Source organism: Balaenoptera borealis, assembly GCF_965194805.1.
Source record: "Balaenoptera borealis genome assembly, chromosome: 3".
Taxonomy (NCBI): domain Eukaryota; kingdom Metazoa; phylum Chordata; class Mammalia; order Artiodactyla; family Balaenopteridae; genus Balaenoptera; species Balaenoptera borealis.
Genome location: NC_138866.1, coordinates 113,910,516 through 113,928,559, shown reverse-complemented (window position 1 = coordinate 113,928,559; position 18,044 = coordinate 113,910,516). Strand labels below are relative to the sequence as shown.

Below are 18,044 nucleotides of genomic sequence, written 5' to 3'. Positions count from 1 at the left end.
GGGAATAATGCTGAGGCATTAGTTCCTATCTGCTGAGGGTTTATGAGGATTAAATGAGATGATGTATGCATGGTACCGGATACTGAGAAAGGACTTAATGTGCATTAGCTATTATAATTTACATTTAACTTCTCTGAGGTTCGGGTAAACAGGGGTAGGATATTATTATCTGCATCAAGGGGTTGCTGGTGAGAATCAAATAAGATTGATTGAGAGGCAGAGGGTTAAATTCCATGCTGCTGTGACCTAATACAGATTCAGGGGTCAAGTTCCCTGAGGGCTTTGCCCATCCTAGAGCTGGAGGTCTGACCCCTCCCCCAAATGGTGAGGATCACTGTATTGCTTTCCTATCACTGCTGTAACAAATTAGCACATTAGTGGCTTCAAACAAAACAAATGTACTATCTTACATTTCTGTGGGTCAGAAGTCTGGTATGGGTCTCACAGGACTAAAGTCAAGGTGTCAGCAGGCTGTGTTCCTTTCTGGAGGTTCTAGGGGTGAATCTGTTTTCTGCTCATTTGGATTGTTGGCAGAATTCAGTTCCTAGGGTTGTGGGACTGAGGTCCCCATTTTCTTGCTGGCTGTAAAATGAGGCCTCTGGCTTCTAGAGGCCACTGCATTATTTGGCTTGTGGCCCCCTTCCTCCGTCTTCAAAGTCAGCGCAGGCAGATGGAGGACTTTTCGAGGCTACCTTTTTGGTCATCTTCTATTCATAAGGACACATGTGATTTGGGTCCACCTGGCTAATCCAAGACACTTCCTCTGTCTTAAGGTCCTTAGTCACGCCTGCAAAGTCCCTTTTGCCACGTAAGGTAACATATTCACAGGTTCCAGTGATTAGAACATGGTCGGGGGGAGGCAGGGGTGGGCATTATTCTACCTGCCACAACCACCCAGCACGGGGCAACCTCTGACCCAAAATTCCCCTCCTCCTTTTCTAGGGGGAGGTCTGTGCAGTTCCCTGTGCAGCAGGGACCTACGGCCCCAACTGCTCATCCATCTGTAGCTGTAACAGCGGTGGCACCTGCTCCCCAGTAGATGGCTCCTGCACCTGCAAGGAGGGTAATGTGCCTTCTTTCCCAATCCCATCCCCTCAGATGTGCACACTGCCCAGGTGGGCTGCCGGCTGAGGGGTCTGGGCTGCTCCTGCCCCACCCACCCACATGCAGGGTCGGGGAGCCTATATGTCAGGTTCCAGCCAAGGAGACCCATGCCAAGGACTTCAACAGCAGGAATGTAATAAAGGGGATTTGTTACCACAGTGTTAGAAGAGCTGAAAGGACTTACAAGGGAACGTGAGCAACGCAGAAAGTAGTAGCTTCTCCCACAGTTGCTACCACTTCTAGGGTGAAAGGGACAAAGGGAGGAAGTGGAGTTCCCAGAGCCTGGGAGTGAGGGCCATCTGGTGGGAGCTGGGATGTGGGCAGAGGGGCTGCAAGATGGTGCTGGAGCACTGAGACACAGCCACCACCAGCGGCCCTGCTCATAGCAGAGAAAGAAGAGGAGATACCTGGCATCTCTCCTGCTCCCGCCCTCCCATCACCGGCCAGGTCTCCCACTGGCAAGCCCATCTGGGAGCAGCTGCAGGGGTCAGCCCCCTGGGACACAGAACAGAGCAGGGGAAGGGGAGAAATGGATCTGAGGGCAGACAAGCCAGTAACCAGCCTCAGAATGGGAAATCAGCCTATCACCAAAACACAGGGCCCTGAGATAAGTTTCCTGAGTATACCCTCGGCACAGATAGCCCTCTCCACCTACACTGGTTCCCTGTCCCAGGTGGGATCATCCACCTATGGCAAAAAGAGTGAGAACCGGGAGGCAGGAGACCCAGGTTCTAGCCCCCGCTGTCTCAACAGCTTTGCTGTGTTTCTGAGTGGACTCCGAATGTGGAATGTGTGTTCTAACCTAGCAATCAGAGAAGGGGTGGTTTGGGTGTGATGCCTTGTACAGAGCTGGGGGGAGTGGGCAGAAAGCCATGCTGGGCCCAGATGGAGAGGTGACAGCCTCGTTCCCACCCCTCAGGGTGGCAGGGCCTCGACTGCACCCTGCCGTGTCCCAGTGGGACGTGGGGCCTGAACTGCAACGAGAGCTGCACCTGTGCCAATGGGGCGGCCTGCAGCCCCACCGATGGTTCCTGCTTCTGCACCCCTGGCTGGCTGGGGGACAACTGTGAACTGCCCTGCCCGGTGAGTGTGGGGCGGGGAAGGACGGGTTGAGCCCATCAGCCCCCCATGCCCTTTCCTTGTAGTTTTTTTGTCCACAGAGGTGCACAGAGAAGAGCACTGGACCAGGTGGTGGGACACTTGGATTCAGGTCTCAGCCCTAGTTCTAACCTCTCTGTCCTACTTCTGGCCTCAGCCCTCTCGTCTATAAAATGACAGATACTTAGCACATATGGTGATGTGGCCTCACTTTCCCCTGGGTGCTCTTGGGAAACATTATTGACTCTGGCACATTTACCTGAGCCCAGATGCAGCTTCAGAATCCTTCATGACACAGTGCTACAGGACAGCTCTTACTAATCCATCAGAGTTGCCATTCCTTGATAATAATGTCTAAGCTTCTTTCTGGTTCCAACAGTCTATAATTTTATGATCAAGGTTGGGAGGACTAAACCAAGCATTATCCAGTAATAACCCACCTAGACTTAATCCCTGGATCTTAGTCTAAGATACAAGTTAAGTTAAACCAACTGATAGGATGTTGTTGAATGAGTCCTACAGTCCTGGGTTCCAATCCTGCCTTTGCCTCATCCTAGCTGTGTTACCTGGAGCATGTTACTTCATCTCATCTTTAAATTTTGAATATAATGGAACCATTTCATAGAGTTGTTGTGAAGATGAAGAGAAATGAATTATATGAGACTCTTGATACCTGATGAGCACACAACAAATGTTGACCGCCACCTTCTTACCCACAAAGAAAAAATCATAGTCATTCCTCACATGTGATCAATGTTTTAAAATTTGCAAGGTGCATTTTCATTTACAATTTTAATTAATGATCATTACAGCTCTCTGAGCTTGACCATTGAGAGGTAGGGCAGGACCAACACCTCCCTCCTTCTAACCTGCATACTCTTCGTAATGCAGCCAAAGAATTATTTGGAGTAGCTTCACTGGATCCCCAGTTATAAAAAGTGCCTCCACAGTGCTCCAGCCCCAGTTTCTCTTCATCCTTGTTGGGCAGTGGCTCAGTTTTGTCATCAACATCCAAAAGAAGTGTGAGAACCTCTGAGGGTCTAGGTCTCGTCATTTCTCTCTCCCCCTTCTCTCCACAGGATGGCACATTTGGGCTGAACTGCAGTGAGCGTTGTGACTGCAGCCACGCTGATGGCTGCGATCCCGTCACAGGCCACTGCTGCTGCCTGGCTGGATGGACAGGTAAACCCCTCTGCCATGCCACCATCCAGGTCCTGTGAAACTGAGCTCTTGGTATTCTCCTGCTTCTCTTGACTGTTCCTTCTTTTTTTTCCTTCACTTTTTCTTCTTCTTTTTCCCTACATATGCACCTTTTCTTTATATCCTCTGGGCTTCAGTTCTCCATTTCATTCCATTTGAGTAAACAGATATTAATTGAACACCTAGTATGTGCAGGCTCTGTTCTAAGGGCTAGGGACAGACCAGTTTAAAAAAATTCAGACAAAGGTGTGGGTGCTCAATCTGTGTTTGCAGAGGATATGGTGGAGAGGGGGACAGGGAACTTTCTCCTTAGCCCAGGCTCAGACTCCTGGCCCCTACATGTGTCCTGGCAGCTCACCTCCTAAATAGATGGCAAACCCATCCATTCCTCACCAGCCACTGCCACCACCCTCGTCCACTGAGCACTATCTCTCAGCAGGCACTGCCTCGGCCTCCCGTTTTTCTGTGGGCCTCCCCTCTTGCACAGCTGCATCCACTCTGCACACGGTGGCCAGATCCGTTCACATCAGTCCCTGCTCAGGATGCCTCCATGGCTTCCCATGACACTGATCCAAAATCTTTACAGTGACCTGGGGTCCACATGGCCCTGTAAGGCCCTGCCCAGCTCCTCCACCTCTCTTTTGCACCCTCCCATCACTCACTTCACTCCACCACCTGGGCCAACCACCCTCCCTGACTCCAGGCCTCAAATGTGCATCCCCTCTGCCTAGATCACTCTTTCCCCTTCTCTTCACCTAATAACACCTTCTCATCCATCATATTTCAACGTAAAGATGACTTCCTCTGGGAAGGCTCTCTCCCCCTGATATTACCACCTCCCCAACCTGACCAAGACTATGAAACAGCCCCTTTAATTAATTCTCACAGCATTTTGCTGTACTTACTTCAGTTGTCACTGAACTCTGATTTGAGTAACGATTTGTTTATTATCTGCCTCCCACCTTGACCATCAGTTCTCTGGAGGCAGGGACCACATCTGCCTTGTTCACCACTGTATCCACTGCCTGCCACACACTGAGAAATGGTTAAGAACACAGAGCTGGCACCAGACCTCCTTGGGCAAGTCCTTTAACCTCTCAGGGCCTGAATCCTCCATCCGTAAAATGCAGATAATTATAATCCTTATAACTACAAGATCATTTTGAAGTTTAAATGAGTTAATACCTGTAAGCGCTAACAGTGCCTGGCACATAATAGGTGCTCAGTAAGTGTAAGCCACAAATACAGTGTTAATGTTACGTGAATGAACCCACTGGCCATTCCCAAACTTGTGGACAGCAAGGAGAAAGAAATACAGGCATTGCTGGCAGCGTAGGTCCTCAGATAAATATTCACACCAGGCTGCTGAGCAACCTCTGTTCTCTGCAACCAGAAAGTTTCTGAGCAGCTGAGGGCCGGGGACATTGCTTGCTCTGTAGCATCTCCGACCTGACTCCCTTGCCCTGCCGCTTAGTACAGAGCTAGGCTCCACCCTGGTTACTGGCACCCTAGACTCTTAGCTGGAGCCAAATGGAAATCCACTTTAATTTTTCATTGCCTTAATTTCCAGTGAACCGATAAGATTTCAATGACATCTGGTGCTTAAAAATTCTGTCTTTGATGGACAACCTTTCAGCAAGGTCTCTGCTGTTCTAAAACTAATTTCCCCAAATGTGGTCCTGAAGTCACTTCAAAGGAGCAATTGATGTCCTGAGGTATGTCAAGCAGAAGGAAACCGAGGAAAGACAGTGAGGGCGCAGGGTAAAGGCCCCAGCCTCCTGCTCGGCAAGCCCTCCCCACCCACTGCTGACTACCGAGCCCCTGGCATGTTGCTTGTGCCTAGGCTCAACACTTGTTTTTCTTTGCTTTAAGCATGTACATGTCTTCTCCCCTCGCCCCCCTTAGCCACACACTTCTTGACTGGCATGATATCTAATTCACCTTGCCCTGCACATAGTAGGTGCTTATTCAGTGTTTATTGAAATAAATTGAAAGAAGCTGGCCTATAACCATATATGGCCTTTCCCCTTGAAGCGAAGGAGACCTTGACGATGTTCTGCTCCAACCTCCTATGCTACAGATGAGGAAAGGGAGCTGCCCAAGGGCTCAGGACATTAGTGCCAACAGGATGGGAGACACTGTATTGCACTGTAAAGGGGAACCATTTATTCATTCAACTAGCATTTATTGACTCGAGCCATCACCAAGTCTTTATTTGGCAGCTACCATGTGCCCGGCACTGTGCTAGGCCCAGCAGTAAATGGCAAAATTCAACAGCAATAGCCCCTGGGCACCTACTGTGTGCCAGACACGGTCCTGGGTACTAGAGATGCAAAAATGACCAAGATCATTTCCCTGCCCATTACGAGCACCTGGATAAAGAGAGTCAGAAGTGTCAAGAAGCCATAGTCCCTGTCTTTACAGGACACATACATATGAAATATTCAAATGATAGGTAGGGACAAAGTTGTATGCCACTATCAAATAGATGCTTGAATCCCTAGGCAGACATTCAGGAAGACTTCCTGGAGAAGGAAGACCCAAAAACCCAAAACAGTCTCTGAAGGATGTGGGCTGCTGAATTGCTGCTAGCCTTGTGACATGAACTAGAGGTCACAATATATAGATTCTTAGCCTAGCTTTACCCACCAATGTAGATGTGTAGGGGGCCCTGAAAGATAAAGCAGGGAGATTCCCTAAGGGTAAGAGGGGGAGGGACCCCTACGGGGGATTATTATCCCCATTCAACAATAGGGAAAACAGGGCCTAGAGAAGGCAACTAACTGATGATGCCACTCCTCTTCAGAAGCTGTAGTTGGAGAGCCTCCCTTTAGGCCAAGGTCAAGCCCTTTGACCGCACCGGTGCAACTGGACTTTGCACGCAAGGGGAAACCCTGGACCCTTCTCTCCACTTAGATGCCAATGTCTTAAGTTCCGGGGGGCCCTTAGGACATACAAGAACCTAAAACAGGAGCCCCACACCCACAGAACCAGGCCTCGACTAGAATAATTGGCAGATCCTAGAACCCAGTGGACCCTTGCAGCCATCTGCAATCTGAGCATAATCACCTTACACCTGTGGTTCTTAATCTCCAAAAAAGAGGACACCTTTTTGACATGAAAACATTTGGAGGATCCCACACATGAGAGGAGCTGTACTTTTAACATCCACTGATTTGGGGGAAAACATGATAGCACCAAGCTGCCATGAATTCAGGGGTGCTTTTGCATGCATTGTGTTTTATTAATCACAGTAATATCTGCATACAGTTTTAGGGAAAAGCCTACAACTATGGGAAAGAGCCTTGGGCAGCCTAACCAAGGGTGCTTGCTGCACAGGAGGAATTGGAGGCCCCCGTCAGACAGTGGAGCTCCTCCGTAGTCCAGGGCGCCTCCCAAGAGCAGCAGGGTCCCTCGGCCTGCAGTCTGAACAGGTTGTTTTCAACAACCACAGGCCAAAGAATTCCTTGGGGCAGATCATGGCTTTTGGTTTTAAACAGCTTTGTGGTTTCCCCCGCCCCAGGCTCCCCTTCGGTCCATCCGTGTTGCTTGTCCGGGCTTCACCTCTTGTGCACCCGAAACTCCACTGGGAGAGACCTCCATTGAGGAGGAAATGTGACCACCAGATTCTCACTGGGGAAAGACTGTATTCCCAGGAAGAAGCTCCCCGCACCCCGTTCCCTCCATTCAGAGGCCTATTTCCTGCAGAGTGGCATCTGAAGCCTCCACCCTGCTGCAGAATTGAGCTGTCACAGGGAGGGAGGCCCAGGGAGGGAGCATGGGCTAAACTGAGGTGCTAGAGGAGAGTAAAACCTGTTGCATCCCCTCCCTCTCCACCCTCTCCCTCTGTTCTGCCCCCTCCCCTTTCCCCACCTGCCCAGGTAAGCTTGTACAATTCCAGCCTGCCTCTAAACTGGTCCCACCACTCTCCTGCTGCTGCTAGGGCCGGCTCTGTTCACTGAGCCTGAATGTCTTCCCCCCTCTTTCTTTTTCTTTCTCACGCTCCCTGTCCTTATAACAAGGCAGACGTGCTTTTTAAACTAATTCTGCTCCTCTCTGAGCCTCTGATATTCACCTTCCAAAGCCAAATTGGTCTCCTGGGTCCCCACGGCCCATTCACCTTACACGTGGCGGAATAGAAGCCTTTCTGCCTGGGAGGAAACCCCACGCCAGAGCTGGGTGTCCAGCCTCAGGCCTTTTAAAATTCTTCTCAGCCTTCAGGCTGTAATCACCCCAACACATATTTCCTTTCTCTCAGCTCAAAAAGACCATGTAGGCCTTGCTTCTCTTTCTTTTTGACAGATTCCATCCCTTCCCGCATAGGCCACTGTATGTCAAACTGAAGGTCATTAAATCAATTTTTTGGGTCACAACTAGCTTTTTTTTTCTTAAGGACATAGAATACATCATAGTGCAGAAAAAACACTAGATTGCATCACAGTGACAGTAAATGTCATTTGCAAAATGTTGGTTTCTATTATACATGTGTGTGCACATTTGACATAAAATACATATTGCACTGAGGACTGTGGTCAAAAGAATCTGAAAAGGCCCCACCCACTCTCTAAGCCACTGCTCAGAGGCTGGTTGGCTAGGGCCCAGCAAGGATCGGTGGCTCCTGGGCTAACGTGGGTGGGCATGTAACTCACTCCCAGCTCATGTAGCCCCCATAATGGCACTCACTTGCTGCACTAACCTTGGATTCCAGCTAAGATATCAAAGACAAGGGAAGCCCTTCATGATCTGATCCCTTCTGATTCCCACAATCTCATCTCTTGCCGTATCCAATCTTGTACTTTATGGTTCAACCACACTATGCTGTTTTCTTTCAAGGCGTGATTCTCTCTCCTGCCTCCTGCTCTTTGCACATAGGGTTTCCTTTATCTGGTCAATTCCTCCTTGGTCTTTAGGACTCAGTTCAGGCATCGCCTCTTCCTGGAAGCCCTCCCTGACCAGCCAAGCGTCTCTGGATTTTTCCTCCATATTCCCAGATGTACTGTGTTTGCCTCCACCTCTTCTTACTGCATAGTACCCCCCCCCCATTCTTCCTTTCACCCTCGCCCCTTACCACTGACCCAAGTCTGCCTCTGGCCCACAGGCATCCACTGTGACAGCACGTGTCCGCCCGGTCGCTGGGGTCCCAACTGCTCCGTGTCCTGCAGCTGCGAGAACGGCGGCTCCTGCTCCCCAGAGGATGGGAGCTGCGAGTGTGCCCCGGGCTTCCGAGGACCCTTATGCCAGAGAAGTAAGGCTGAGACCCTACCCCGCAGACCTCAGACAGCTCATGCTCCCCAGCCTTCCCAGCTGGAACTAGGACTGGCCTGAGAGAGGCTGGGCTTACACAGTCAGTCCCCATCAAGTCCCTCCCTCTAATCCCCTTTCTCCTGGCCCTGACTTTTCTGTCCCCAAGTTCAGGGCCTAGCCTGGCTCGCCAGTAGAAACAGGACCAGACCACAACTCCTCTCTGTAGAAAGGGACGGGCCCTCCCAGGTGTGGGGCAGACACGACTCTCTCCCCATGCTTCTGAGAAGCCTCTCTTCATCACTGTGTGGGACTGGACAAGTGGCCAGGCTGGCTGGGGCCCCTTGGGCTGCTGACCACCGTCTCCCCTTCACCCCCAGTCTGCGCCCCTGGGTTCTATGGCCACAGCTGCGCCCAGCCGTGCCCCCTCTGTGTGCACAGCAGCGGGCCCTGCCATCACGCCAGCGGCATCTGTGAGTGCCTCCCCGGATTCTCCGGAACCCTCTGCAACCAAGGTACTGTTTCCAGGGGGAAGGTGTGTGGGCCAGCGAGACGAGGAGTCCCAGGAGGGAAGCAGCAGGGAAGGAAGGTTCAGGATTCTCATCACACTCTGTGGGGGCAGCGCCTTGGCTCTTCAGGGCTTGGGCTACCTTGATAAGAATTGGACACACCACGGGGCGTGAGACAAAGCCATTATGCAGTTGAAGGAACAGGCTCAGAGAGGTTAAATGACTTCTCCATGGTCTCACAGCTAGAAGCGGCAGAGCTGAGAAACAAATTCTGACTCCAAAGCCCAGTCTAAACGGATAAAAAATGAAACAAGCGTAGATGAGGTCCACATATGAAGTGGCCCCAAATGGCTTGTGCTGAGTGCCAAGTGGGAAAGGCAGAGAACACTGTGGGCGCTCAGAGGAGACAGTTCTGGCCTCGCTGGAGATGGCAACTTCCCAGCCCTTCTCCCCTCACACTCAGGCCAACACTAATCCCTCACCACACGCTTTCCTGTCTCAGCTGCAGAATCCACAGCACCAACTCCAGCCAACTCTGCCACTCAACAGGAGTTGAAAAGGGAGATAAAGCTTATCGAATTGATATGCTGCTAAACTGGCTCTCTGTGGGGGAAAAGCCCTAATCTGTATCATTTGCAAATTTCCATGTTGTAGATATTCCCACCATGGCTGATTCTAAGGTACCAATGGTTTAACACCAGTCGTGAAATTCCCGAATATTTAATAGCCAGTGTGAAGGTAGAAGCTGGTTCCGTTGCACACCGTTGCTGATTGCCGTCCCTGGCTTAGTTAGGCCAAGGCAGGGTGGATTTGGGGGACGGCTCCATGCCGTGTAGGACTTCAGCTGGGCCTTAGCCTAAAAGGCAGAGATGGAAGAAAGGCATTGTGGGTAGAGGAACCAACCTGGGCAAAGCACAGAGGCGTGCATATGCGACTATCCAGCCATAGGGAATGGCAGGAGGATGCAGGCGCTGTGGATGGCAAAGGAGACTGAGAAGGTAGTCTGGGGACTCCTGGGAAGTTTTGAAGACAAGGTTGCAGAATTTGTACTTTAACCTGTAAGGAGTGAAAGGATCTTCATCTAAGGTAAACTTAGAGCTAAAAGCAACTTCAAGGTCATCTGTGAGAGTCTCATCTGGCCTCTGCTTAAATACTTCCTTTGAGAGCTCACTGCCTCCCAGGAGACTGGATTCTTTTGATGAATAATGACCACTGAGCTCGGCAATTTTTCTAAGCGTGTGGGCCATTAATATGTATGAGTGGAAAGTTAACTCCGGGATGCTTTGAGGTCATGAGAAGTTTGGACCCCAGGGAAACATACGTGACATTTTCATTTGCTTGCAGTCCTCCTAGGACAGTTTAATCATAACCTGACATGTCGAGGTTTACTTATTAAACATCGGAGACCCAGCCGTCAATACAGATAGGCCGGGTCTAAATTAGGACCTAAGCAGCCCGAGGAGTAACTCTCACATCCTGCAATGTCTGATTTATCGCCCGCTGGCCTAATGAGTATTTTCCACACATAGATCTAATAGAGTTTGCTATTAATGGCAACTGCCCTGGTTAAGTCTCAAACCTTGTAAAAAATTGAACTGACGCTTTCTAATGACTGGCTTTCCAGCGAGTTACAAATTACAGACACTGCTTATGCAGAATCATTAAACATAGATTAAATACAACCAGATGTTTTCTTTTCACCAGCGCCCCCCTTCTCTCCACCACCCCTCTCTTTGCCTCACTCTTGATTCAGCTAAGAAGTCAACCAATTAATGTACTAGACTGATCACATTAGCAGCTCTGTGGGTGAATTTGTCAGCCTTGCGTATGTGAGAAAGACTTCAAATATAAGACTGTCTTGTTAGAGAAGCTCAGGGTTGGTTTTAGGGTGGGTGTCAGTGGAGCATCTCTGGCACCCAGCTCCCCACAGAGGGCCAGGACTAGGGGATGGGTTCCCCACATCATGTACCTCCCAGAGGCAGGGAAGAGCATGCTGGGTGACCTGCTTTTCAGGAAGCCAAAGCTGGAGGCTGAGCTGCAAACAGGTGAGATGTATGTCGTCCTCCTGGCAGTGGACCTGCCCTGGAAGGAGCTAAGGTTTTTGCTAGGGAAGAGCACAGGGCCCAAATCAGCCAGCGTGCCCATAACCATTAACTATAGCCCAAGGCCAGTGGGTGAGGGTTATCAGTCCCATTTCAAAGATGAGGAAACGGAGACTGAGAGGGGTGATGTGGTTTTCTCAGAGGTACTTAGCCAGTGAGTGGCAGAGCTTCCTGGCTGTGTGACCTTGGGCAAGTTACTTAACCCCTCAGTCCCTCAGTTTCCTCATCTGTAGAGTTAGTAATAATGAAAATATGCAATAATGAGAGTATTACAAGGTTAATTGAACTAATATTTGTGAAGCATTCTGAACAGTGGTACATAAAAGTGCCATAGAAATGTTTGTTGAATACATAAATAAAACTAGCACCCAAACCCAAGGCTTTGGGCTGGAGAGCCTGGTATTGTTTGTCCCAACTGCTAATCATGTCCAGGAGAGGCACAGGGTGGCCACAGATCCAGGTGCCCACCATCCAGTCGGGGAAGGGCTGGCACTATGAGGCAGTGTGGCCTAAGGGAGGGGTACCAGCCCAAAGTTCGAGAGATGTGGGCCTGGGGAAGTTGCTTTTCTTCAAGAATCAACACCTTCCCCTGATGCTCTGTGTGGCTCAGCCAAATGAGGGCCTCAGGGATTCAAGGACTTCCTCTCCCATAACAGGGATGCAAGGAGGCCATCTTGGAGGGTGTAGGGCCAGCTGGAACCGGGCTTTGAGGGGAGCATGTCAAACTGAGAGGAGCTCGAAGGGGCAGGGGTCACTGATTCCAGCAGAACCCACTGGAATGTCACTGCTCCTGGGGCCGGTTTTGGCCATTTGGGGAAGAGTTCCTGAGTGTTTGCTGTATGTCATGTACTGTGCTGGGCCCTCGGACACAACAAAGAACAAGAGAGCCCAGTTCCCTGCCCTCACAAAGCCTGCAGTCCAGAGGGGAAAATTCTGAGCTCAGCCTTTCCCAGCAGAACTTGGGGGCGGGGGTGGGGGGAGAGGGGGCAGCAGTTTATTTCCGCATATTCAGCCATCGTGCCTTGAGCACCTGTTATTTTTCCAGGCATTGTGGGTGTACAGACACGGGTGGAACCCAGGCCTGGCCTGAAACGGCTCACAAGCCACAGTAACAGAAGACCAGGGAAGAAACTAATAGAGGGTCCTAGAAGCTCAAACAGGGACACAGCCTCCCAGAACAGAGAAGAGGGGTGAATCTGTTAGGATTAAGTTCAGCTATAAGTAACATAAAAACCCAAAATAACTGACTTGAATATGACAAGCTTTGTTTCCCTCACACATTTACAAAAAAACCAAAAAAGATAAAAAGAAAGAAAAGCAAAGACCCAGAAGTAGGCCACTAGGGAGTGGTAGGGTAGCTTACATAGATGTCAGGGACCCAGGCTCCTTCTATCTTGTTGTTCTGCCATCCTCAGCACATGGCTTCCACCTCTGAGGAAGGGTAGCTGCTTGAGCTCCAGCTATCTTACCCACAATTCTCATCCATAATCCACATTATTCTTCAACAGGAAGGATGAATGGGCAAATAAAGACACGCATTTCCACTTACCATTGGTCAGAATGTAGTCACGTGGCCATACCCCGCTGTGCAGGTGGCCATAAGCCCAGTTAAAACTCTACTTAAGGAAGAAGAGAATTGATATTGAAGGACTAGCTGTCTACTACAGAGGGATCATCGGGGAGGCGGCACTTAAGATGTGTCTTGTAGGCAGGGTAGGATTTCCACAGCTGGGCATGAGGGTCAGGGAAATTCTGGGAGGGAACAGCTGGAGTGAAAGCACAGAGGAGGAAATGCATGGGGTGTTATTTGGAAAGTGGCGTGTGGTCCAATGTCTGGGTGATGAGGTATGTTTAAGTGCTGATCTCTAGGATCTAGGTTTTACTCTGGGGCACTAGGGTGCCACTGAGGATGTTTGAGCAGGGCCCAGGAGTGCCTTGAAGAGAGCTGTGCTTTAGAGAGCTCAGGCTGTAGCAAGCAGGTGGAGGATGAATTGAGAGGGAATTGAGAGGGAGGTGCTCGGTGAACACTCATATCTAGTCCTCAAGGAGCTTGCAGCTTTGTTGAGGAAACCAGCCCTTCCTTCAGGAGCCAAGGAATGACTCCTCCAGGAGGGGCTGGGATCAAAATCCTACAAAGGACTCAAGGTGGAAATACCATGGGAGCTCAGTGGAAGAGAGCACCTTGTGGACCCAGGAGGGCTCTCCTGGGGAGGAGGCTAAACTGAGGCTCAAGGAACAGGTTGGATTTGGAGAGACAGAGGAAACAGGGGGACAGGGATAGACGTTCGGGGCCGGTCCTCCAGCCGTCTAACTGCAGACAGACCTGCCACCCTGCATGTCCCTCTCCTTCCAGCTATAAACATTCCCTGCCCTCGCAGTTGTGAGATCAGTGATGCTGACACAAGTGTGGTAATGGAAAGCAGAAGAGGCTGTGGGGCAGTGCAGGGACCACTGGACTGAGTGCGGAGCTGGGATTCCCAGCCTCACCACTTCTGTCTGTGAGACCTCAGTCAAGTGATTCTACCCCTATGGGCCTCAGTTCGTTCCCGTCAGAGGGAATCATTAATAGAGGCTCCCGAAGAAGGCAGCTGCAGACACAAGAGGGGGAACTCGTTGATGTGGGAATGGAGAAGGGTGATGGGGGTGCTGAGGTGGGCAGTTCCCACCCAGATCCGTGACCCCAGGGTGGCCATGGCTGTGGCCTGGGAACTTCTGGGGGTGCAGCTGTAGGTGGTGGTCTGAGGAGTACAAGTGGGAGGGCGGGTGCCAGGCTGTCCTGTGCCCACAGTGTGTGCTGGAGGGCACTTTGGGCAGGACTGTGCCCAGCTCTGCTCCTGTGCCAACAACGGGACCTGCAGCCCCATCGATGGCTCCTGCCAATGCTTCCCTGGGTGGATTGGCAAGGACTGCTCACAGGGTAAGCTGCTGCCCCCGGGAATGCCCCCGACCGCGGTCAGGCCCAGCAACACCCACTCCCTGCCCAGAACCTCTCTGCCCCTGGTGCTTCTACCTCTCAGGGCTGAAATCTCCTGCAGATAGGAATATCCACCTGAGTCCCATATAGTCTCTATAGCTAACGTGATGAATTACTAGGATTGATCACTGGCATTATTAACTGCTAGTATTAAAGATATGGGCATTATTGGTAGTATCATTAATACTATGGACGCTGAGTATTAATACTCCTAGCACCTGAGCAAGGAGTAGCCCCTAAGTTTGGATGCGGGGGAAGAGGGAGTAGGGAAGTGAGGGGAGGCCTGGGCAGTTGCCTAGCAAGGGTGTCCTCTGGGTGGCTCATGTGACTGATGTCCTGGGCATCATAGGCCTGGGCAGAGCATTGTAGGGGCTGTTCATATAAGGTGAACCCAATCTGATACAGAGGTAACAGGGACCCCCCAATCTAAAGGCAGAGACTCAGCCTCTGCCCTGTGGAGTCCTTGGCTGATGGGTGAGACCCAGCCAGTACCCCTAGGACGGTCCCAGTTAAGATGCCCTGGCCCAGGACTTCCCTGGCGGCCCAGTGGTTAAGATGCTGCACTTCCACTGCAGGGGGCAAGGGTTTGATCCCTGGTCAGGGAACTAAGATCCTGCATGCCGGGCAGTGGCCAAAACAAACAAACTGGCCTGAAGGCATTTCCATTCTGATGGAGGAGACACCCGTGCCATCCTCCGGGAGCTCATTAGCTCCCTGAGAAAAAAGAAGTCCCTACCCTGGGAAAGTCCCCCCCATCCTCATGGGGAAGTTAGTACACACAGTATTCATACCGTAAACCGCAGTGTTTACAGTTTACCACACACTCCAAATCACAGTCATTCCCCTAAGAGGGAAGGTTCAGAAGCCCTCAGAACTGGGAGGGTGGGCAGAGAATCCAGGCTTAATGGGAATCCTGGGTGACTGGGTCAAGAGATGAGTGGAGGAATTCTGGGAACAGTGGTTAAGCCCTGTGAAAGCCAGGAAATGCCACCCGGGGGCATCCTGGCGTCTTGGCTGACATGCACTCCCCCTCCCTCTCTCTCCCCCCCCCCCCCCGCCCCTCTCTGCCTGGCCCTCACCCTCTGCATCCCACCCACGCCCAGCTTGCCCATCTGGGTTCTGGGGCCCCGCCTGCTTCCACACATGCAGCTGCCACAACGGGGCGAGCTGTAGCGCCGAGGATGGGGCCTGCCACTGCACCCCTGGTTGGACCGGACTCTTCTGCACGCAGCGTAAGCCCCGCCTCCCAGCCTCCCAGCTATTTGGAATCCCATGCTGCGGCCTGCTGGCTGCCGTGGGCATCGTCTGGACCTGCAGTGGAGGGAGGGAGGAGGCAGGCCCCAGGGCTGGGAGCTATCCACCCCCGCCACACACCGCTGGGGTTGAAGAGCCTGGCCGGACTCAGGGGGTTGATGCGCCCAAAGTCCTGGAAGGTCAGGGCTATCGGGTACCCCAGCAATCACCAAGACCAGACCCTCCTTGGACGGGGGGCCCAGCGTGGGGAGGAGCAGCCTGTGGTTGCACAGCAAAGAGGCATCAGCCTGGCCTCTGGTTCCAAGGTACCCTTGTCCAAAGGACTCCCTGCCTCTTCAGCGTGAGGGTTCCGAGCATGGAGCGTGCAGGGTCTCGCTAGTCCTCACTCCATGCTCAGAGAAAGACGGGGCAGGAGACAGGTTTGGTCCCAGCTGCACCTCAGCCGTTGCCCCCACCCTGTTTCTCTTCAGGCTGCCCAGCAGCGTTTTATGGGAAGGACTGCGGGCACGTGTGCCAGTGTCAGAATGGTGCCAGCTGTGACCACATCAGCGGCAAGTGTACCTGCCGCACGGGCTTCACCGGGCGACACTGTGAGCAGAGTAAGCTGTCCCGACCCCTGACCCTGGTGTCAATGCCAGGCCTCAGCCTCCTGCAGGGGAAGCCTCCCCCTTTGAGGGCCACCCATCAGGGCCCTGCACCGCCTGCTCCCTTGACTTTTGGAGCAACTCCCAAGGAGAAAACCTGAAGGTTGGGCCTACGTTGGCTTCTGAAGAGTTTCTTCCTTCGGTGGGGGTGGGGATGGGGCATGTGGAGGCAGAGCAGAGCCTTTGTTGGGGGAGGAGCTTAGTGAGAGAGTAGAGGGAGGCAGATCTTGTTTGATTGATCTTTGAAGCCCCTGTGGCACCCAGCTCAGGGCCTGACACACGGAAGATGCTGTGTAAATATGGACCAGGTGAGGAGGAGGTAGGGGTGGCTGTCCCCCCACTCAGGGTTATAGGTGTTCTGTCTAGCCCCAAGTAGCAAACCAAAGCACATCAGGAGCTACAGAGAAAGAGGCTTCACTCCGTGAGGCAGAACTAATCCTCACAGCTGCCCACATATGGGATGGGAGGGGTGGAGAGTGGGCGCACCTCACGGTCGACTCCAATTCTTCTTCGTGCTACACAGGATGTGCCCCAGGAACCTTTGGCTATGGGTGTCAGCAGCTATGTGAGTGCATGAACAATGCCACCTGTGACCATGTCACAGGCACCTGTTATTGCAGCTCTGGATTCAAAGGGATCAGGTGTGACCAAGGTAATACACAGATGGCAGAGTCCCCGGGGAAGGGGGCTGTGGAAAGGGCCCCACGGGGTGGGCTCTAGGGAGTATCCAATGGGAATGACTGAATTTTATAAGGACACTCTGTGACTTCCTTTTATTCACATTGGGAGGAGAGTGGGAGTGGAATGGGGGGTGCTGAGGAGGGGGAGGCTCCAGGCACTGGAGAGGCAGATGGAGCAGGCAGCCTCTCAGGCACCACTTCCCTCTGCTCATCCTTGGCCAAGTTTTGTGAGCCAAGAAGGATGACGGCAAGCCAGTGCTGTGGAAGGGTCAGCAGACCGAGTTGGAAGATCTGCCGAATTCTGGTTCTGCCATTACCTGCTAGGTGTCCTTGGGCCGGTCATTTCCTTTTGCCGGGTCTGTTACTCCACATGCGGAAAGACACACGGTTCTGCTGAGAGCCAAGGAGCCCAAAGGGGCTCAACCTTGGCTCCAGGTCTCTAGTCAGACAAGACCCCATAGTGCTGTTGTGAGGACCAAGTTAAGAGAATGTGAGTAAAGGACTCAGCACGGTGCCTGGCACATCAAGTGAGCACTCGATAAATGGTTTTTGCTGTTGGCTGTAGGAGACCGGGATGAGAGTGGGCACCCAAGCATCCACAGTCCAGAAAAGGGGCCAAAAGACATTTCCACTGCTTTCTGATGGGGGATGAGGGACAGCCCACACAGGAATCATCAAGAGGGGTTTTAGGAGCAGCAATCCTGGGCACACTGGTACAGCACTCACAGCTTTCCTTGTCAGTCTCTCATTAGTGCTCACAGTGGGATTACTGTCCCCGTGTTACAAATGAGCAAACTGAGGATTCTGAGTCACACAGTTGGTAGACAGGGAGGGGGCTGAGTCCAGTTTTTCCTGACTCCTGAGAAACCCACTCTACCAGTTACTGGTTGTGTGATCTTGGGCAAATTACCTAACCTTTTGGTGACTCAGTTTCTTCATCTGTGAAAGGGAAATAATTAGTCTTTATTTCTTATAGGACTTATAAACAGCTTTTATAGGGCTGCTGGGAAGATCAAATGAGTTAATATCTGTAACTCATTTTTAGAACAGAGTAAAAAACACTCAATAAACATCCATTATTTTGGTTCCCACCTATGATCACATTTGCTCCTTGTCACGGCCCTGGGACTCCACCCTTTGTAGACAGTTGAAGACAGACACGTGAAGTTGAAGGGACTGAAGAACAGGGCCAAGACCAGCACCCGGGTCTCCTAACATTAGGAGTCTAGGCCCCAGGC

At 51.7% G+C, this 18,044-nt stretch overlaps 1 protein-coding gene across 30 annotated transcripts in view; it reads left to right on the top strand.

Moving 5' to 3' along the window:
• MEGF11 (multiple EGF like domains 11) overlaps positions 1-18,044 on the top strand; it is a 368,856-nt gene that overhangs the window by 335,233 nt on the left and 15,579 nt on the right. For 24 of the 30 annotated variants that reach the window (XR_014242115.1, XR_014242116.1, XR_014242117.1 and 21 more), the window contains 9 exons: positions 943-1,063; positions 2,024-2,187; positions 3,282-3,384; positions 8,501-8,647; positions 9,024-9,158; positions 14,043-14,171; positions 15,332-15,460; positions 15,953-16,081; positions 16,650-16,778. Coding sequence is in view for 25 of the 30 variants with exons in the window: in XM_082383267.1 (XP_082239393.1) it covers positions 943-1,063; positions 2,024-2,187; positions 3,282-3,384; positions 8,501-8,647; positions 9,024-9,158; positions 14,043-14,171; positions 15,332-15,460; positions 15,953-16,081; positions 16,650-16,778 (1,186 nt within the window). In the remaining 5 variants the exon portion in view is untranslated. The remainder of the gene's footprint in view (positions 1-942; positions 1,064-2,023; positions 2,188-3,281; positions 3,385-8,500; positions 8,648-9,023; positions 9,159-14,042; positions 14,172-15,331; positions 15,461-15,952; positions 16,082-16,649; positions 16,779-18,044) is intronic. The other 6 variants (XM_082383269.1, XM_082383266.1, XM_082383261.1 and 3 more) reach the window with 1 other exon arrangement.